At 38.7% G+C, this 14,109-nt stretch overlaps 1 protein-coding gene across 1 annotated transcript; it reads left to right on the forward strand.

Annotated features, from left to right (window-relative positions):
- Positions 1 to 1,227: 1,227 nt before the first annotated feature.
- On the forward strand, positions 1,228 to 13,079 carry LOC120264573 (triacylglycerol lipase OBL1-like). The gene is made up of 6 exons (XM_039272394.1): positions 1,228 to 1,342; positions 2,418 to 2,633; positions 9,744 to 10,069; positions 10,733 to 10,766; positions 11,277 to 11,896; positions 12,717 to 13,079. The coding sequence occupies exons 1-6, from the start codon at positions 1,255 to 1,257 to the stop codon at positions 12,930 to 12,932; spliced, it is 1,500 nt and encodes a 499-aa protein (XP_039128328.1). The 5' UTR covers positions 1,228 to 1,254; the 3' UTR covers positions 12,933 to 13,079.
- Positions 13,080 to 14,109: the final 1,030 nt, after the last annotated feature.

The raw sequence follows: 14,109 nt of genomic DNA on the forward strand, positions 1-14,109 counted from the left end.
TCATTTATATAAGTTTCAAACATGGAAATATCATGTTCGATGCAACCTTAGTATCATTTATATAAGTTTGAATCTGTCAGTCTTGTCATTTTCATAATCCGATCAACATGATGCATGAAGCTTCTTCACCTATCCCTCATATAGACCATTATCACAATATCCCTCCAGCGATCAACCATTTCAACTACATGGAATTAATTTTCATGATCATGACCTCTTCATATTTCTCTCAATCTCTACAAGAATTAGTGTTGGAGTCCAGCACCAACTAGGTCCTTCTACAAGTGGCTCTATATGTGGCATCTTATGGAGACATTAGCATGTGTAGTCCCACAGGTTATAGAAAAGTTAAATTATGTGCTTATACGTATAATTTGGACATTAATATATAAGATATTTTATGTAGAGTTAAACTTTGAGGCTGGTAGTAAATCGACAGAAAAAAATAAAAAAAAATTACTTTTATAATTATAAATATATCTCTTCCAGAGTAAAATGAGGGATTTATTTTTATGTTTTTTTTATGCTCAATCAAATCAGTCTCATATTTAGCAATTTTTTTATTTTTTTATATATCAAAATAAGAAAAAAAAAAATACTATTTCAGTATAAAACAATATTTGTCCGAACTTCCATAGAAATATCAAAACAATTGTTGCTTCTTTAGTGCTTGATCACCTTAACACCTATACCCTATTTGTCCGAACTTCAATAGAAATATCAAAACCACTATACCCTATTTAATTCGGGTCACCTTATCACCTAAGAAAACACTAAAAAAATTACCATGAAAACTCCTTTTAAAAAATTATTTTTTAACAAACACATTTAACATTTTTATCTATTAATATTAAAACTTAAAATATTTATAAGTAACAAACAATTGGAGAATTAAAAAACAAAAGTAAACAGAGCTATAAATAATAATAATAATAATAATAATAATAATAATAATAATAATAATAATAATAATAACAATACTGATATGTCTCAGACCAAGTACAAAAATATATATATTAAAAACAATAAAAAAATGACATTTTACTTTCCGAGAAACTTCTAAATTGTTCAACTTAAACCAAAAAACTCCCTTAATAATATTTAAAGACTTTTGAGTCAATATTTAAAATACTCTGGAAAATCCTTTATAACTTAAAAAAATTTTTCACAATATATCCCTATATAAAGAAAGGTATTGCACATAGTTGAATCAACAACCTACCAATTAAGAGAAGTCCTCCACATTGTTACCAAATGGCTTCTGAAAAAGAGTACATGATCTTTCGTCCAAACAGTGCTAGAGTGTGGGATTTTTTTACCCTTGTTTTCTCTTCAAAGAGCCTTTCAAATAGGGATGGCAACGGGTAGGGTATGGGTAGGGTATGCCAAAACCCTTACCCGTACCCGTAACCCCTACCCCATACCCGCATTCTTACCCGCATCTCTTGCGGGTAAAAAATCATACCCTTACCCTTATCCTCAGTGAGTACGGGTATACCCAGCAGGTACCCGCTACCCGTTGTTACCCATTGTTCAAATTATCGAATTAAATTTAAATAATAATAAAAAAATAAATTAATTATACATTATATTACAATCTTTAAACACATGTCCATAAATTCAAAAATTACAAGTTGATATATATTTGTTTATCTTAAATTATATAATCACATAAAAATGACATTTATTTAGAACTCAATGGTAACTCTACCTTTTTGTTTTGTTCATGTTTAACTATCTTGGTTTTTGTTTTAAATTTTTTTCATATATCTACTATTTATATTTTTATATAGCTTCAAATTTTTATAAATATCTAGTAAGATTTTGAATATAAAAAAATATTATAAGTAATTCTCATAAGTTATATCCAATTGATTTTTTTATTAGTATCTTATTTTTTTCGGGATGTTTTTTTATAATTTATAGAATAAATTATTATAACATTATTTTTTTATATTTGTTTATTTTTTTAAATTTAATTATGATTTTTTTAATATATATCTAAAATTCAATTTTGATAATATTATCAAATATAAATATAGAAATTAAATAAAAATTTAAAAATAATATATTAAGAGAAAAATTTGAAGTATTATTTTTCAAATTAATCACCATGAAAATAGATATTGAGTAAATGTTTAGTTTAATAAAAAATTATATATATATATATATATATATATATGAAAGGGTAAGGGTACGGGTACGGGTTTTACCCGTACCCTCTTCAACGGGTAAGGGTAAGGGTAAGGGTACGGGTAGGGTAGGGGCATACCCTTACCCCGACCTGCACTCCGCTCAAAAACTAACTGGGTATACCCATTTTCAGATTGCAGTCTCGTCAAAGAGGGTAATACCCTCTTTGACCGGGTACAGGTACGGGTATACCCGTCGGGTATGGTACAAATTGCCATCTCTACTTTCAAAGTATGACTTTGTAGATACAAACACACAGGCTAGTAAATCCCCAATGAACATCACCTCAAGGCTCTTCATTCTTATTTTCTTGTTCTATTCAATCATCTGCTCATTAACATCTGGAGTAGGAAACAAGTTCAAGAGCTGGTTGGAGTATTTTCTCAACAACGTACTCATCAATGGTGGTCTCTTTGGCCTTATTAAGAACACCATCAAAGGTTCATCTTTTTTTTCTTTATTTCTTTCTTGAAGAATAAAAAAAAATTACAAATTTATTGAAAGAATAATCATGTCGGCAACCACCAATTATTTATTTCTTTTAAGTCGTCTAATTTATTTTATTAGCAGTTTCACATTCTCAAAAGTCAAAAATCTTCTAGTTAATGCATTTGAAAATACATTATTATTAGTAATATTAGTGTTCTAATGTATGATCACCATTTTCGTCATTATATTAAAATATATTAATTGGTACTAAAGTATATTATAGATAAATGGTAGATCTAACTATTAATCTTTGATTGATGAGAAGAATGAAAGACTAACTCTCGTTTTATTACAGTAGTGATATTTTGTGTTTACTGTAAAATATAAAAGGTCATATTTCGTATTATGATTATTATTCGTATTATTTCAATATACTTCTAAGAGATGAGTCTGCTGGGGGAGTTGTGGGCCGGGGGCGGTTCACCGGAAAAGGTAGATACGGCGGCCGTGAAGAAGCAGGAGATGACTGGTAAGTTACGTGGATTCTTTTCTCGTAGTCGTCTGTGAGTGCGCTACGAGCAAGGGTAGGACCTATTCCGAAGCTCTTAGCTCGTCGGATGAGGAACGGGCGCGAAGCGACCGACACTAGGGAAAGTACGATGACCGGGCGCAGCTTTCAGATGCAGTGCAAAGCGTCCCCTGTGTCCCCGCCAGATATTTCATGTGGACGGTGCTTTCGGACGACCCACAAGACCGTTGACTGTCGGCACCAGGTTGTTTGCCTGCGTTGCTCGGGGGTGGGTCACATGGCTGCGAACTGTAGGGTCGACCTTCGTCGGAGTCCCAAGAGGAAGCGGCTCCACGTGAGGTCTAAGCATGCGGCAGTAGATCCAGTTCTGAATCGGCCTGAATCTCAGAAAGTTCTTGTTCATTCACCTCCTGGTGCACGTCTTGGCGGGCCGTGGAGAACCTCATTGTCCTTATCTCTTTCTCCGGAGATTGCTGCGGTTAGGGAGGAACTGTCCAAGGTGGTGGTGGTGACGATGCTCTCGGGGTACACCACTGACAAGGCCTTGGAAGAAGTGTTACCGTCGATCATTAACTGTGCTCTTGCCTGTCCGCTAACACCGGTGAACGATATCACCTTTTTGATTCCTCTTTCTTGTCGGGCGGAGGTGAAGGAGGTAAGCAAGCTGGATGTGGTGTCTTTCTCAACTAAGGATGGGCGATGTTCGGCGAGGCTTGCACCTTGGTCGGCGGAACTGGGAGCGACCGAGCGAGCGACCGGGGAAGGCCAATGGATTCGAGTGTGGAACCTTCCTTTACACGGATGGTGCTGGAGTGTGATTCTGGAGGTTCTGAAGACAGTGGGGGAGCTTGTCTCGCTGTCGCAGGAGTTCAAGACTAATAAAACTTTCATCTCGGCCTTGGTTCGTCGGAGAAAGGGGACGGTCCTTCCTATTGAACTCGACCTGAGTTTGGGCATGCGAAGGTATCAGGTGCTCCTTACTGACGACAACAGTGATCATCCGATCTTCCGGAAGGAGCTGGGTCGCTTTGTTCTGCCGGAGGAACGAAGTGGTGATGAGTTGGGTGACCAAGTTCGGCGGGGAACTGATCTAGGTTGTAACTTAGTGGACAAAGGTAAGAGGGCAGCGGTGGTGCCGGGTTTGGGTCGTTCGGAGGGGATGGTTGAGCGATGCTCCCACCCAGGGATTGGCCCGAGTGCTACGCAGCTGGTGAGGGAGGACCGGGAGTCTCGACCGTGCGTTGAAGGTGCGGATGTTAGAAGAGATGACCGTGCTGTTGTTGAGAATGATTCAAAGAGGCTGGTTGAGCGAAGCTCCCATCTCGAATCGAGGGTTGGATCTCGGGGGGACAAGACCGGGGTGGTTGAGCCGAGCTCCCACATCACCGGAGAGAAGGTTGTGCCACGGCTACTGGTGCGTGATCCGATGGGCCAACGGGGTGGTGTTGAGCGGACCGGTGGTCGCTCGTCTGCTGCTACGGTGATGGCTCGAAAGGACGGGAGGTCGCAGGGGCGTGGCTCGAGACGTTGCGGTGTCGAGAATTGGGTGGTGCGAACCGATAAGGCTGCTGACCCAGGTGGCGCCCGATCCAAGTTGCATGGTTCCGAGATGGAGGAAGATCCAAGTGATGGGACGGAACATGTGTCCGAGGTTGCCCAAGACACGTGGAGTTTGGAAAACCGGGGTCGAGTGGAGGAGGGTGCTGGTGAGAAGGGGATGATCATGCATGAGAAGGCTGGTGGGCTGGGTTTCTTGGACCCATTAATCATGGAGTTTGGGCCGAGAAAGGAAGTGGGCCTAGATTTACTTGGGGTGGAGAAGGAGAGGAGCATGGACCCCATGTTCTTGTGTGAGTTGGGCCCAATGGGTAGCACCTTGAGCTGTTCCCGGATGGAGGTGTCTGCTGCGCACATGGGGAGAGAGGATCCTGCGAAGGTGGAATCAGTTTTCTCAAAGCCAGGTGATGGGCCTGCCAGTGCAATTCGGGTCTTGGATCCAGTGGATCTTGGGCCTGTGGACCGGGCCTGTGCTATGGTGGAGTCTGTTGGGCTGGGTGGGCTGGTGGATACAGAATTAGAAAATTGGGGTCCTGAGATAGGAAATGCCTCACAGAGAGATGGGGAAGTTACTTGTGGGAGCTTAGTTGCACCGGAATCTGCTCCTCCTGGGGGATTTCAGTGGAAATTTCTCGCGGATCAGTGGGTGCTCACTCCAATTTGCATGCCAAAGGAGGGGGACAAAGGGGTGGAGTGTAATGATCTTGGGTCAGAATCTGAAGAGTTGGCAGAGGAATACAGTTCCGATGTCTCTGTCACGGAGTTTGAACGATCTCTGAAGGAGATGCTTCCAGATTTAAAGGTGGGGATCTCTTCTGCAGACACGGGAACTTTGGTGGGTACCAGGAAGAGTGAGAGATCAAAGAAACCATCTTCCAGATGGAACGAGGAGGCGGGTTTTGTGGTGGAGCCACCGAGATCTGCTAAGAAGAAGTCTCTTCGTGGCGACCCCCCTGAAGGTATGACCTCAAAGCCCCTCCTTATTTCTGATTGGTCCAATGCTCAATTAGTGAACTATTGCTCTGCTTGTGGTATTGTGTTGGATGCTTCTGATTTTCATGAGATTGCATGCTTAGAGCATATTCGTAAAGTAGAAAAAAACCGTGCCTTGTCTGGTGTTTCGGCTCAGGATGAGCAGGCGGAGACCTCCTGTGAGGCCCGCGGTCACTAGTTAGTGAGTCATGAATATTATTTCTTGGAATGTTAGGGGGTTAGGAATACCCGGGAAACGCTTCCTAGTTAAATATTTTTTGAATCTTCACTTTGCGGATGTGTGCTGTTTACAAGAGACCAAGTTGGTTTCCATTTCATGCAACTTGGAGGGGAGTTAGGTGGACCCCCGCTTAGACAAATTTATTTTTCTTCCTTCGGTTGGTTCTTCTGGCGGAATTGTTATTGGGTGGAATAGTGTCCACCTCATGGGGTCGGTTGCATCGAGGGAGCCTTCTGCTTTTGCACGACTTCTTTTTCCAAAAAGGAAAACTTTCATTGGAGATGTACCTCGGTATACGGTCCTAACGTGCGTCAGTTAAAAGCTGATTTTTGGGAGGAGATTCGGGGATGTTGCCCAGCTCAGGGTGTTCCTTGGGTGGTTGGTGGTGATTTCAATGCAATTTTCGCTTTGGGGGATAAAAGTGGTGGGCCTCCAAACCTTGGGGATTTCCGGGACGCGTCTTCTTTCCTTAATGATTTGAGTCTTTTCGAACCCCCAACTGTGGGTAGAAGGTTTACGTGGTCGAATGGGCAAGTCAATCCTACTTGGGTGAAGCTTGACAGGTTTGTTGTCAATAGGACTTGGGCAGAGATGTTTCCTAGATTGATCCAAAATTGTCTCCCTCGTCTTGGTTCGGATCATGTTCCGATTAGGCTTGAGGTGGGTATGCATTGCTCTAACCCAAGGCCGTTCCGTTTCGAGCTTGCTTGGACTACTGTGGATGGTTTCGCCAGTTTGATCTCCCAGTGGTGGTATAGTTTCAACCCGCAGGGGTGCGGGGCGTTTGTGCTTTCCAAAAAGTTGCAATGGGTTAGGGATAAGCTGCGTGTTTGGGCCAAGGAGAGTTTTGGTTCCATAAAATTGCGAAAGTTGGCCCTCCTGCATGAGTTGGAGTTTTTGGATATCATTAAAGAATCCAGGTCTCTGAATCGTGAGGAAGCCCAGCAGGAGCTTGGGCTGTGGGACAGTTTAGGTGAGATTCGTAAACAGGAGGAGCTGTACTGGAAACAGAGATCTAGATTGCGTTGGCTACAGGAAGGGGATGAAAATACGAAGTATTTTCATTCTGTCGCGAACGGCAAAAAAAACACCAACTTTATTCCCTCTGTTAAGGTTGGGGAGGTTTCCGTCTCGGAGGTCAGGGAGATCGGGAAAGTGTTTGAAAATCAATTTCGAGCATTATTTGGTCATCAACGTCCGTTCCGCTTTAAGGCTGACCTGAATAGGCTCTTGAGGAATAAAGCTAGGGTTGATTTATCTCACTTGGAGCGGCCTTTCTCGATGGAGGAGGTTAAAAAGACGGTCTTTGACTTAGGTAGTGACAAGGCTCCGGGTCCTGATGGTTTTCCAATGATATTCTTTAAATCTTTTTGGGAGATTGAAGTCGAGGTTTTGAAGTTGTGTGAGGACTTTTACTCTGGGGAGGCGAACCTGGAACGTATTAATTGGGCTAGCATTGTTCTCATACCTAAGGTATCAAGCCCGGCATCCCCGGGAGATTACCGACCAATCAGTTTAATTAATTCCTCCCTGAAAATCATTTCCAAGATCCTTGCGACGAGGCTGGGCACGGTGATGGACTCTTTGGTGGATCATGCCCAATCGGCCTTTCTTCGAGGTAGATGCATTCTAGACAATATTGCTACGGCTGAGGAACTATTATTTAGTATCCAAAAAAGACATTTGAATGGCCATGTGTTAAAAGTGGACTTTGCTAAGGCTTTTGACTCGGTTGACTGGGATTTCCTGTTTGATTTGATGAGAGCGAGAGGATTTGGTGCTAGATGGCTAGATTGGATCCACAATCTTCTGAGATCGTCTAAGGCCTCTATCCTTATTAATGGATCCCCTTCAGGATATGTTAGATATCAACGTGGACTGAGGCAAGGTGATCCTTTGTCGCCTTTGTTGTTTGTTTTGGTGACGGATGTGCTGAGTATTTTGTTTGAGAACGCGCTGAGTTCCCATATTTTGGTTGGAGTTCCGGTTGGGGATTTTGGTAGCATTTGTAATTTGCACTATGCGGACGATCTCCTAATTTTGACCACGGGTGGGCCGGAAGACTTGAGAATTATTAAGTTGATCTTACTGCTGTTTGAGGGACTGTCGGGGCTGGAAACCAATTTCGCCAAGACTTGTCTTTTTTCTACCAACTTGAATCAGCTTCCTGATAGGTGGGCGGCAAGCACCTTCAGCTGTGCCGTGAGTCGCCTGCCGGTGCATTACCTTGCCATTCCGATTTCTGGAAGACGTCCTCGTAAACTAGACTGGAGGAACTTGATCGATAAAATCAAAGGACGACTGTCTTCTTGGAAATCAAATTACCTTTCTATTGGTGGAAGGCTTACTTTGTTAAATTCGGTCCTTTCCTCCTTGCCGACGTATTGGATGTCCATGTTTAGTTTACCCAGTTGGGTAATTAAGGAAATTGACCGGGTGCGCCGAGATTTCTTATGGTCGGGCCCTGACATTGATATTCCTAAGCGCGCTCCGGTAGCTTGGCGAGAATATTTGTCGCTCGAAGGAGCAAGGGGTGGGGCATCCTGGATTTATACGCTTTCAACAGGGCCCTGCTAGGGAAATGGAGATGGAAATTTTTGACTGACACAAATTGGTTGTGTGCGAAGGTGATTAAATTCAATTATAACGTGTCTTCTTGGAATTTGTTTTGTCTTCCGCGGGGCAGGGTTTCTTTCTTTTGGTCGGGGGTCCTGAAAGGCTTTTCGGACTTTAATGGGTGTGTCACGGTTAAAGTGGGTTCTGGAACGGAATCTCTGTTTTGGAAGGATAGATGGCTCAATGGCCGGGCACCAATGCATCTTTGGCCGAACGAATTTTCGGATTCTCCGATGCAGAATGCGACGATGTTTGATTTGAGGCATCTTCTTAATCGACAACCTTTTTCGAGTGACCATGAGTCTATGTTGTTTAATGCCAATCGGAACTTTTCCTTCGGACTCGAAAAGACTTGAAGCTTTTGGAGTTTGACTGACCAATGGATCCTTCTCGGTCAAATCCTTCTATGATCGACTGAATGACGGGGGGCTTCGGTGCCCTATTGCTAAGTATTTTTGGAAGGGACCTTGCCCGAGGAAGGTCAATATTTTCAATTGGTTGGCCTGGAAGGATAAAATTCTTACCCTTGAAAATTTAGCTAAGCGCAGTGTAATAAGCTTCCCGACTTCCACATGCGTGTTGTGCCATGACGCGGTGGAATCGGTGGATCATCTCTTTCTGCAGTGCCGTTTCTCCCTCGAGGTGTGGGCAGCATTAGTAGGGTGCTAAAATTGCCGCTCGCTACCAAGTTCGATGTCGTTTATGTGGGGGGCCTGGAGGAATGCCTTGCGGGCTGATTCCCGTGTGGTTGGGGACGGGGCGATTAAAGCTTTCGTGTGGGCGATTTGGCTTACTAGAAATGATGCTATCTTTTCTGATAAATATGTGTGTCCGCATGTCGTCAGTAGTTAAACTCGATCATTTCTTGTTATCGTGATTCTCTGCAGCTTCTGAGGGTGTGAGATCGACGCTTGAGGATTCCATTTCCTCAATCCGGCGTAGTTTGGAGTTCTTGGGACCTCAGTCTGAGGGGGCAGGGGTGGCTCTTACGACTGAGGAGGCGATGGATATGTCTGTGGGGTAGTTGGTTGGTTTTGTTTCTGTGGGTCAGGAGGAGACCCGTTGTTCCTCCTTTTTTTGTTTTTTTTTTGTTCTTGGTTCCACAGCTAGTGGACTTCTGTTGTATGTTGTTTCGTTGAGCTTTTGAATGATTGTGGTTTATCCACTTTTTCAAAAAGTAAACTCAGTGTGAGCTTGTATATTTAGGTTCGAGGAGAAGACCAGACCCAAATGCTTCTTATTTTAGATCAATGCATAGCTTTGTATCAGGAGAAGTCGAAGATGACAAAAAGTTGGCATCACATTTAGGTCGGCCAGATCAAGAAGCTTCTTATTTTCAACCAGAGCATGGCCTTGTACCAAATCATCTTCCCGGGCAGAAAATGTTGTTACATGCAAAGCCTACTTTTTTAAGGTCTAAATTGGATACAAGAGTTCAAGAAGATGGGCACATGGAGCTTGCTGCATTTGCCTCAAAATTAGCTTATGAGAATCAAGCTCATATCCAAGACATTGTTAACAACCATTTGAAGGTATACCCTTAATTTCACTATTTTTTTATGTTGTATTCCATTATATTATTTTTGTGATTTCAAAAACAAAATTTTACTTGTCAATATATGGGAAATAGGGGTGAAAAAATTCGGATTTGGACAAAACAGGGGTTCGACAACTGTTTCTATAAATAAATAAACTTCTTAACTTATTTAGACTTAGTTTTTTTAAAGCCAGATTGTTCAAATATCCGAATTTTATCAGAATCATATATAAGCTACAGTTAAGTTCAATTAAATATTAAACTATATAAAAATAATTTAATCTACATCAAATGAAAACACTATGTCCAACAATCCAAAATCCAAATGGCATCATACAATAATACAAGTCTTAGTAAGCATTAAATAAAAAAAAAACCCTAAAAATTTGAAGTTTTTGAAAAATTGGGCTCGGGCAATTGTGGGCTTTTAAAAAAAAACCCTAATAATAATAATAATAATAATCCCCTTGTTGACCTGTCCAGTATCTCGTGTGTCCTGACCTGTAAAGTATCTAGTGTGTCCACACACAGCTATGAATTCTTAGAATAAAATGGCTTTTTGATGCGTGTACTTTTCATTTATAACAACTAACCAACTACTTAATTAATATGTTCATGATACATTTGCAACTAATGTTTGTCGCTAAACTTTTCTCAGATGCATTTTGTGGAGTTCTTCAAAGGCTGGAACTGTAAGTGATGTCATCAACTCAAAGTTGGCTGGCATATATTTACATATTTTTTTAATTGAAGGCTAACATTAATTTTAATAATATTATTTAATTTTTAATGTAAATATAATTATGAACATATTTTATTTTTACATTTGTTTGTTACTTTTTCTATATGTATATATTATTTTAAGATTTTCACCAAAGTTGCTGGAATTCCCTTTTGTTATACTTCAAGATATATTTCATTTGTCATATGTATGCCATAAAAAATCGATTATAACAAAAATAAAATTTCACCATAGCAATGTAAAAGATTTAAATATATATATTTATTCAATATTTTAGGATAACTTGAGTATTTCAAAGAAAAATTTATTCAATATTTTCAAATATTTTACTTAAAAAAAAATTATATGACTAGTCTACATTAAATGAGTATTTTGTTTCTTTCCCAACTCAAAATTGAAGGTTGATTAACATCCATATTTATCCAGAAAAATTCTTATAATATATGTTTTGTTTTTTCAGTTTATGTCAATGCCTGCACAACCAAAGCATTCATATGTTGTGACAAAAGAGAAGATGCCGAACTAATCATCGTTGCATTTCGCGGCACCGATAGCATTGCTGATTGGAGATGCAACTTGAACATGAGCTTCATCTCAATGGCAAACATGGGCAAAGTTCACTTAGGTTTCATGACAGCCCTAGGACTCCAAAAGAATCCAGATCTAGACAAATTACAAGATGCCCAAATGGGCTTCCCAAAAGAATACAATGGCAACGAACAATTAGCCTATTATTCGATAAGAGAAGTTCTCCATGGTCTATTGAAGAAGCACAAGAATGCAAAGATTTTAGTGACCGGACATAGCTTCGGTGGTGCATTATCAATTTTATACACTTCATTGCTTGTAATGCATGAAGAACATGATATATTGAAGAGGGTAAGTGGGGTAATGACCTTTGGACAGCCAAGAGTGGGAGATGCTTGTTTTGGAGAAGCAATGGTTTCAATACTAGGAAAGAAGTACACTAGAATGGTTTATAGACATGATATTGTTCCAAGGATTCCATTTGAGATCCCTGTTATTGACTTCAAGCACTTTGGCTCTTGCATCAGCTACAATAGTTGGTATTATGGCAAGGTATGTGTAGTTCTTAATTAATGCATTATTATTATTATTATTATTATTATTATTATTATTATTATATATTGTGGAAAATTTGCATTTAACAAATGTACTTTTTTTTTTACTTCATAGTACAAGGACCAAAATACCCAAATGTTTGTAATGTGTTGAGAGACCGACTTGATTTGGTCACTTAATCTTCTATCACTTTTTTCTCTATTGTGTTAAAAATAAAAACTATAAATTGATAGAATGTTATAAAATAAAGATAGGTAGACTAATATAATTTTTGTAAACATAGATTTATTTCTAAAGTATATAATATAGTTCATTTTTATCTAACAGAGGAAATATTATTTATTTATATCCTACAACACATTGGCTTTGTTGGTTTTGAGCTTAGGACTTGTGCATATGATGTTGATATGTTGTTTATATAAGCATTATATAAAATTAAATTTTTTAAATAAATAGTTGTCTCTTGCGTTACACCATCTAATATGAATGAATAAGTCATTTATGTATGCATTCGCATTAGTATAGGCAACCACTTATGTAGATAACTTCAATTATGGAGTTTTCTATAGGCATTCAAACTAGACATAATTTGTTAGTTGAGGAAGTCCTTGTTATACGTATTGATGCATTATCTTAGTTTAAAGTTTATTTTCTTACCTCGACTTAAAAAAACTTGGTTCACACTATTGCTTTTACGGCAGAAAAGTTAATATCTCATTCCTCCCAAGTTAGAAAAAACTTAATTCACATTTAGTTAATTATATACTTACCTATTATTAAAAAAAAACATATATTGACATACTAACTTCTGTTGCAGAATGTGAGTGAAGTGCCAAATAGAAATTACTTCAATGCATTATATATTCTAGTGAAGTTTTGGGGTGCAATAGAAGATTTCTTCCGAGCTATTTGGGTGGGTGAGGGCTTCATAGCAACACTCAACAGGCTTATTTGGATCATTGTCCCTGGAGTAGCTTTCCATAATACCAAGAATTATGTCAATGCCACAAAGAAAGCCAAGATTACCTACTAAATTATATGCTAATTAAGTTGGGTATGCTACAAGCATATTTGTCTTTTCCACTTTCATAAGGTTGTATTCAACATTGGTGTTTCCAACTTTGATTGAGTGTATGACATTATTTTAATGCTCTTAAATAAGCTTCAAAAAATTAAAAAAATTCTTGTGTAATGTTTCCTTTTAAAAATGGGTCAAAAAGATTGATGCATTTGTCCTTGAGAAGTGAGGAATATGTTGATGTTTATTTATACATTTGAGTATAAATCTTTTATTATTCAATAATGTTCGTTAAATAATTACTTACACTTTTTAATGCACTGTTTGTTTTTTAATTAATTGCATTTCCATGTTATTATGAAAAGTTTCTTTGTGAAGAGACGTGTTCCATTGAAAAGTTCTTTTCATGAAAATATATATTATTATGAAATGTTTCCTTATGAAAGGGCATATCTAATGAGAAAGTATTTTTTATGAACATATATGTTATATAAAAAGTTGCTTGTGTGAAAAAGTATGCCTATTAGTATCCTATAAATATAGATGACGTTGTTTGATTTGAACATACACAATACATCAACACATTAGAATAGTTCATAGCATCCTGAGAGAGAATACACAACAGTTTAATAGAATCAAAATTGTGTTGCAACAATTTTTGATTAGACACTTGTATTCTAGTGATTTAGGCCCCTAACGAACTATAAGCATTGATTATGGGCAAATTCTATTTCGAGGACATTACAATTTTGCAAGCTTCTATTAAAAAAAAAAAAAGTTAGTTCATATATGTATTTACTTTCCCCTTTATAGCTTTTAGCCATTTGCATTTTTTTTATCCTTTAATCCTTTGTTGATCTCAATATTAATCACTAACAATCTTGAAACAAAATTTTTTTGTTATTATGGATCAACAAGAACTGACTATTATAGGCATCAATAGATTTAAAACCCAAATTCTAGAAAACTGGAGAATTTTAAAGGGATTGACTTCAAAAGATGGCAATAGAAAGTTTTGTTTTATTTAATAACATTGAACCCGTACGTGATTAAAGAAGAAAAAACCACAAACTTATGAGAATCCAATTACAAAAGAGATTCTTAGTGCCATTGAGGCTTCTAGCCACTCTAAAATTTGTTGTAGACATTATATTTTGAATAGTTTGGATAATAATCTTTATGATATCTATTG

Source organism: Dioscorea cayenensis, chromosome 7 (assembly GCF_009730915.1).
Source record: "Dioscorea cayenensis subsp. rotundata cultivar TDr96_F1 chromosome 7, TDr96_F1_v2_PseudoChromosome.rev07_lg8_w22 25.fasta, whole genome shotgun sequence".
In the NCBI taxonomy this organism is placed as follows: Eukaryota; Viridiplantae; Streptophyta; class Magnoliopsida; order Dioscoreales; family Dioscoreaceae; genus Dioscorea; species Dioscorea cayenensis.

What these genes read in the sequence shown, in the direction of transcription:
- LOC120264573 (XM_039272394.1), top strand. Translation starts at nt 1,255, where the DNA reads ATGGCTTCTGAAAAAGAGTACATGATCTTTCGTCCAAACAGTGCTAGA. An exon ending in TGTTTTCTCTTCAAAGAGCC is followed by an intron (nt 1,343 to 2,417) that starts TTTCAAATAGGG and finishes TGCCATCTCTAC; the next exon opens with TTTCAAAGTATGACTTTGTA. An exon ending in GTTCTTCAAAGGCTGGAACT is followed by an intron (nt 10,767 to 11,276) that starts GTAAGTGATGTC and finishes TTGTTTTTTCAG; the next exon opens with TTTATGTCAATGCCTGCACA.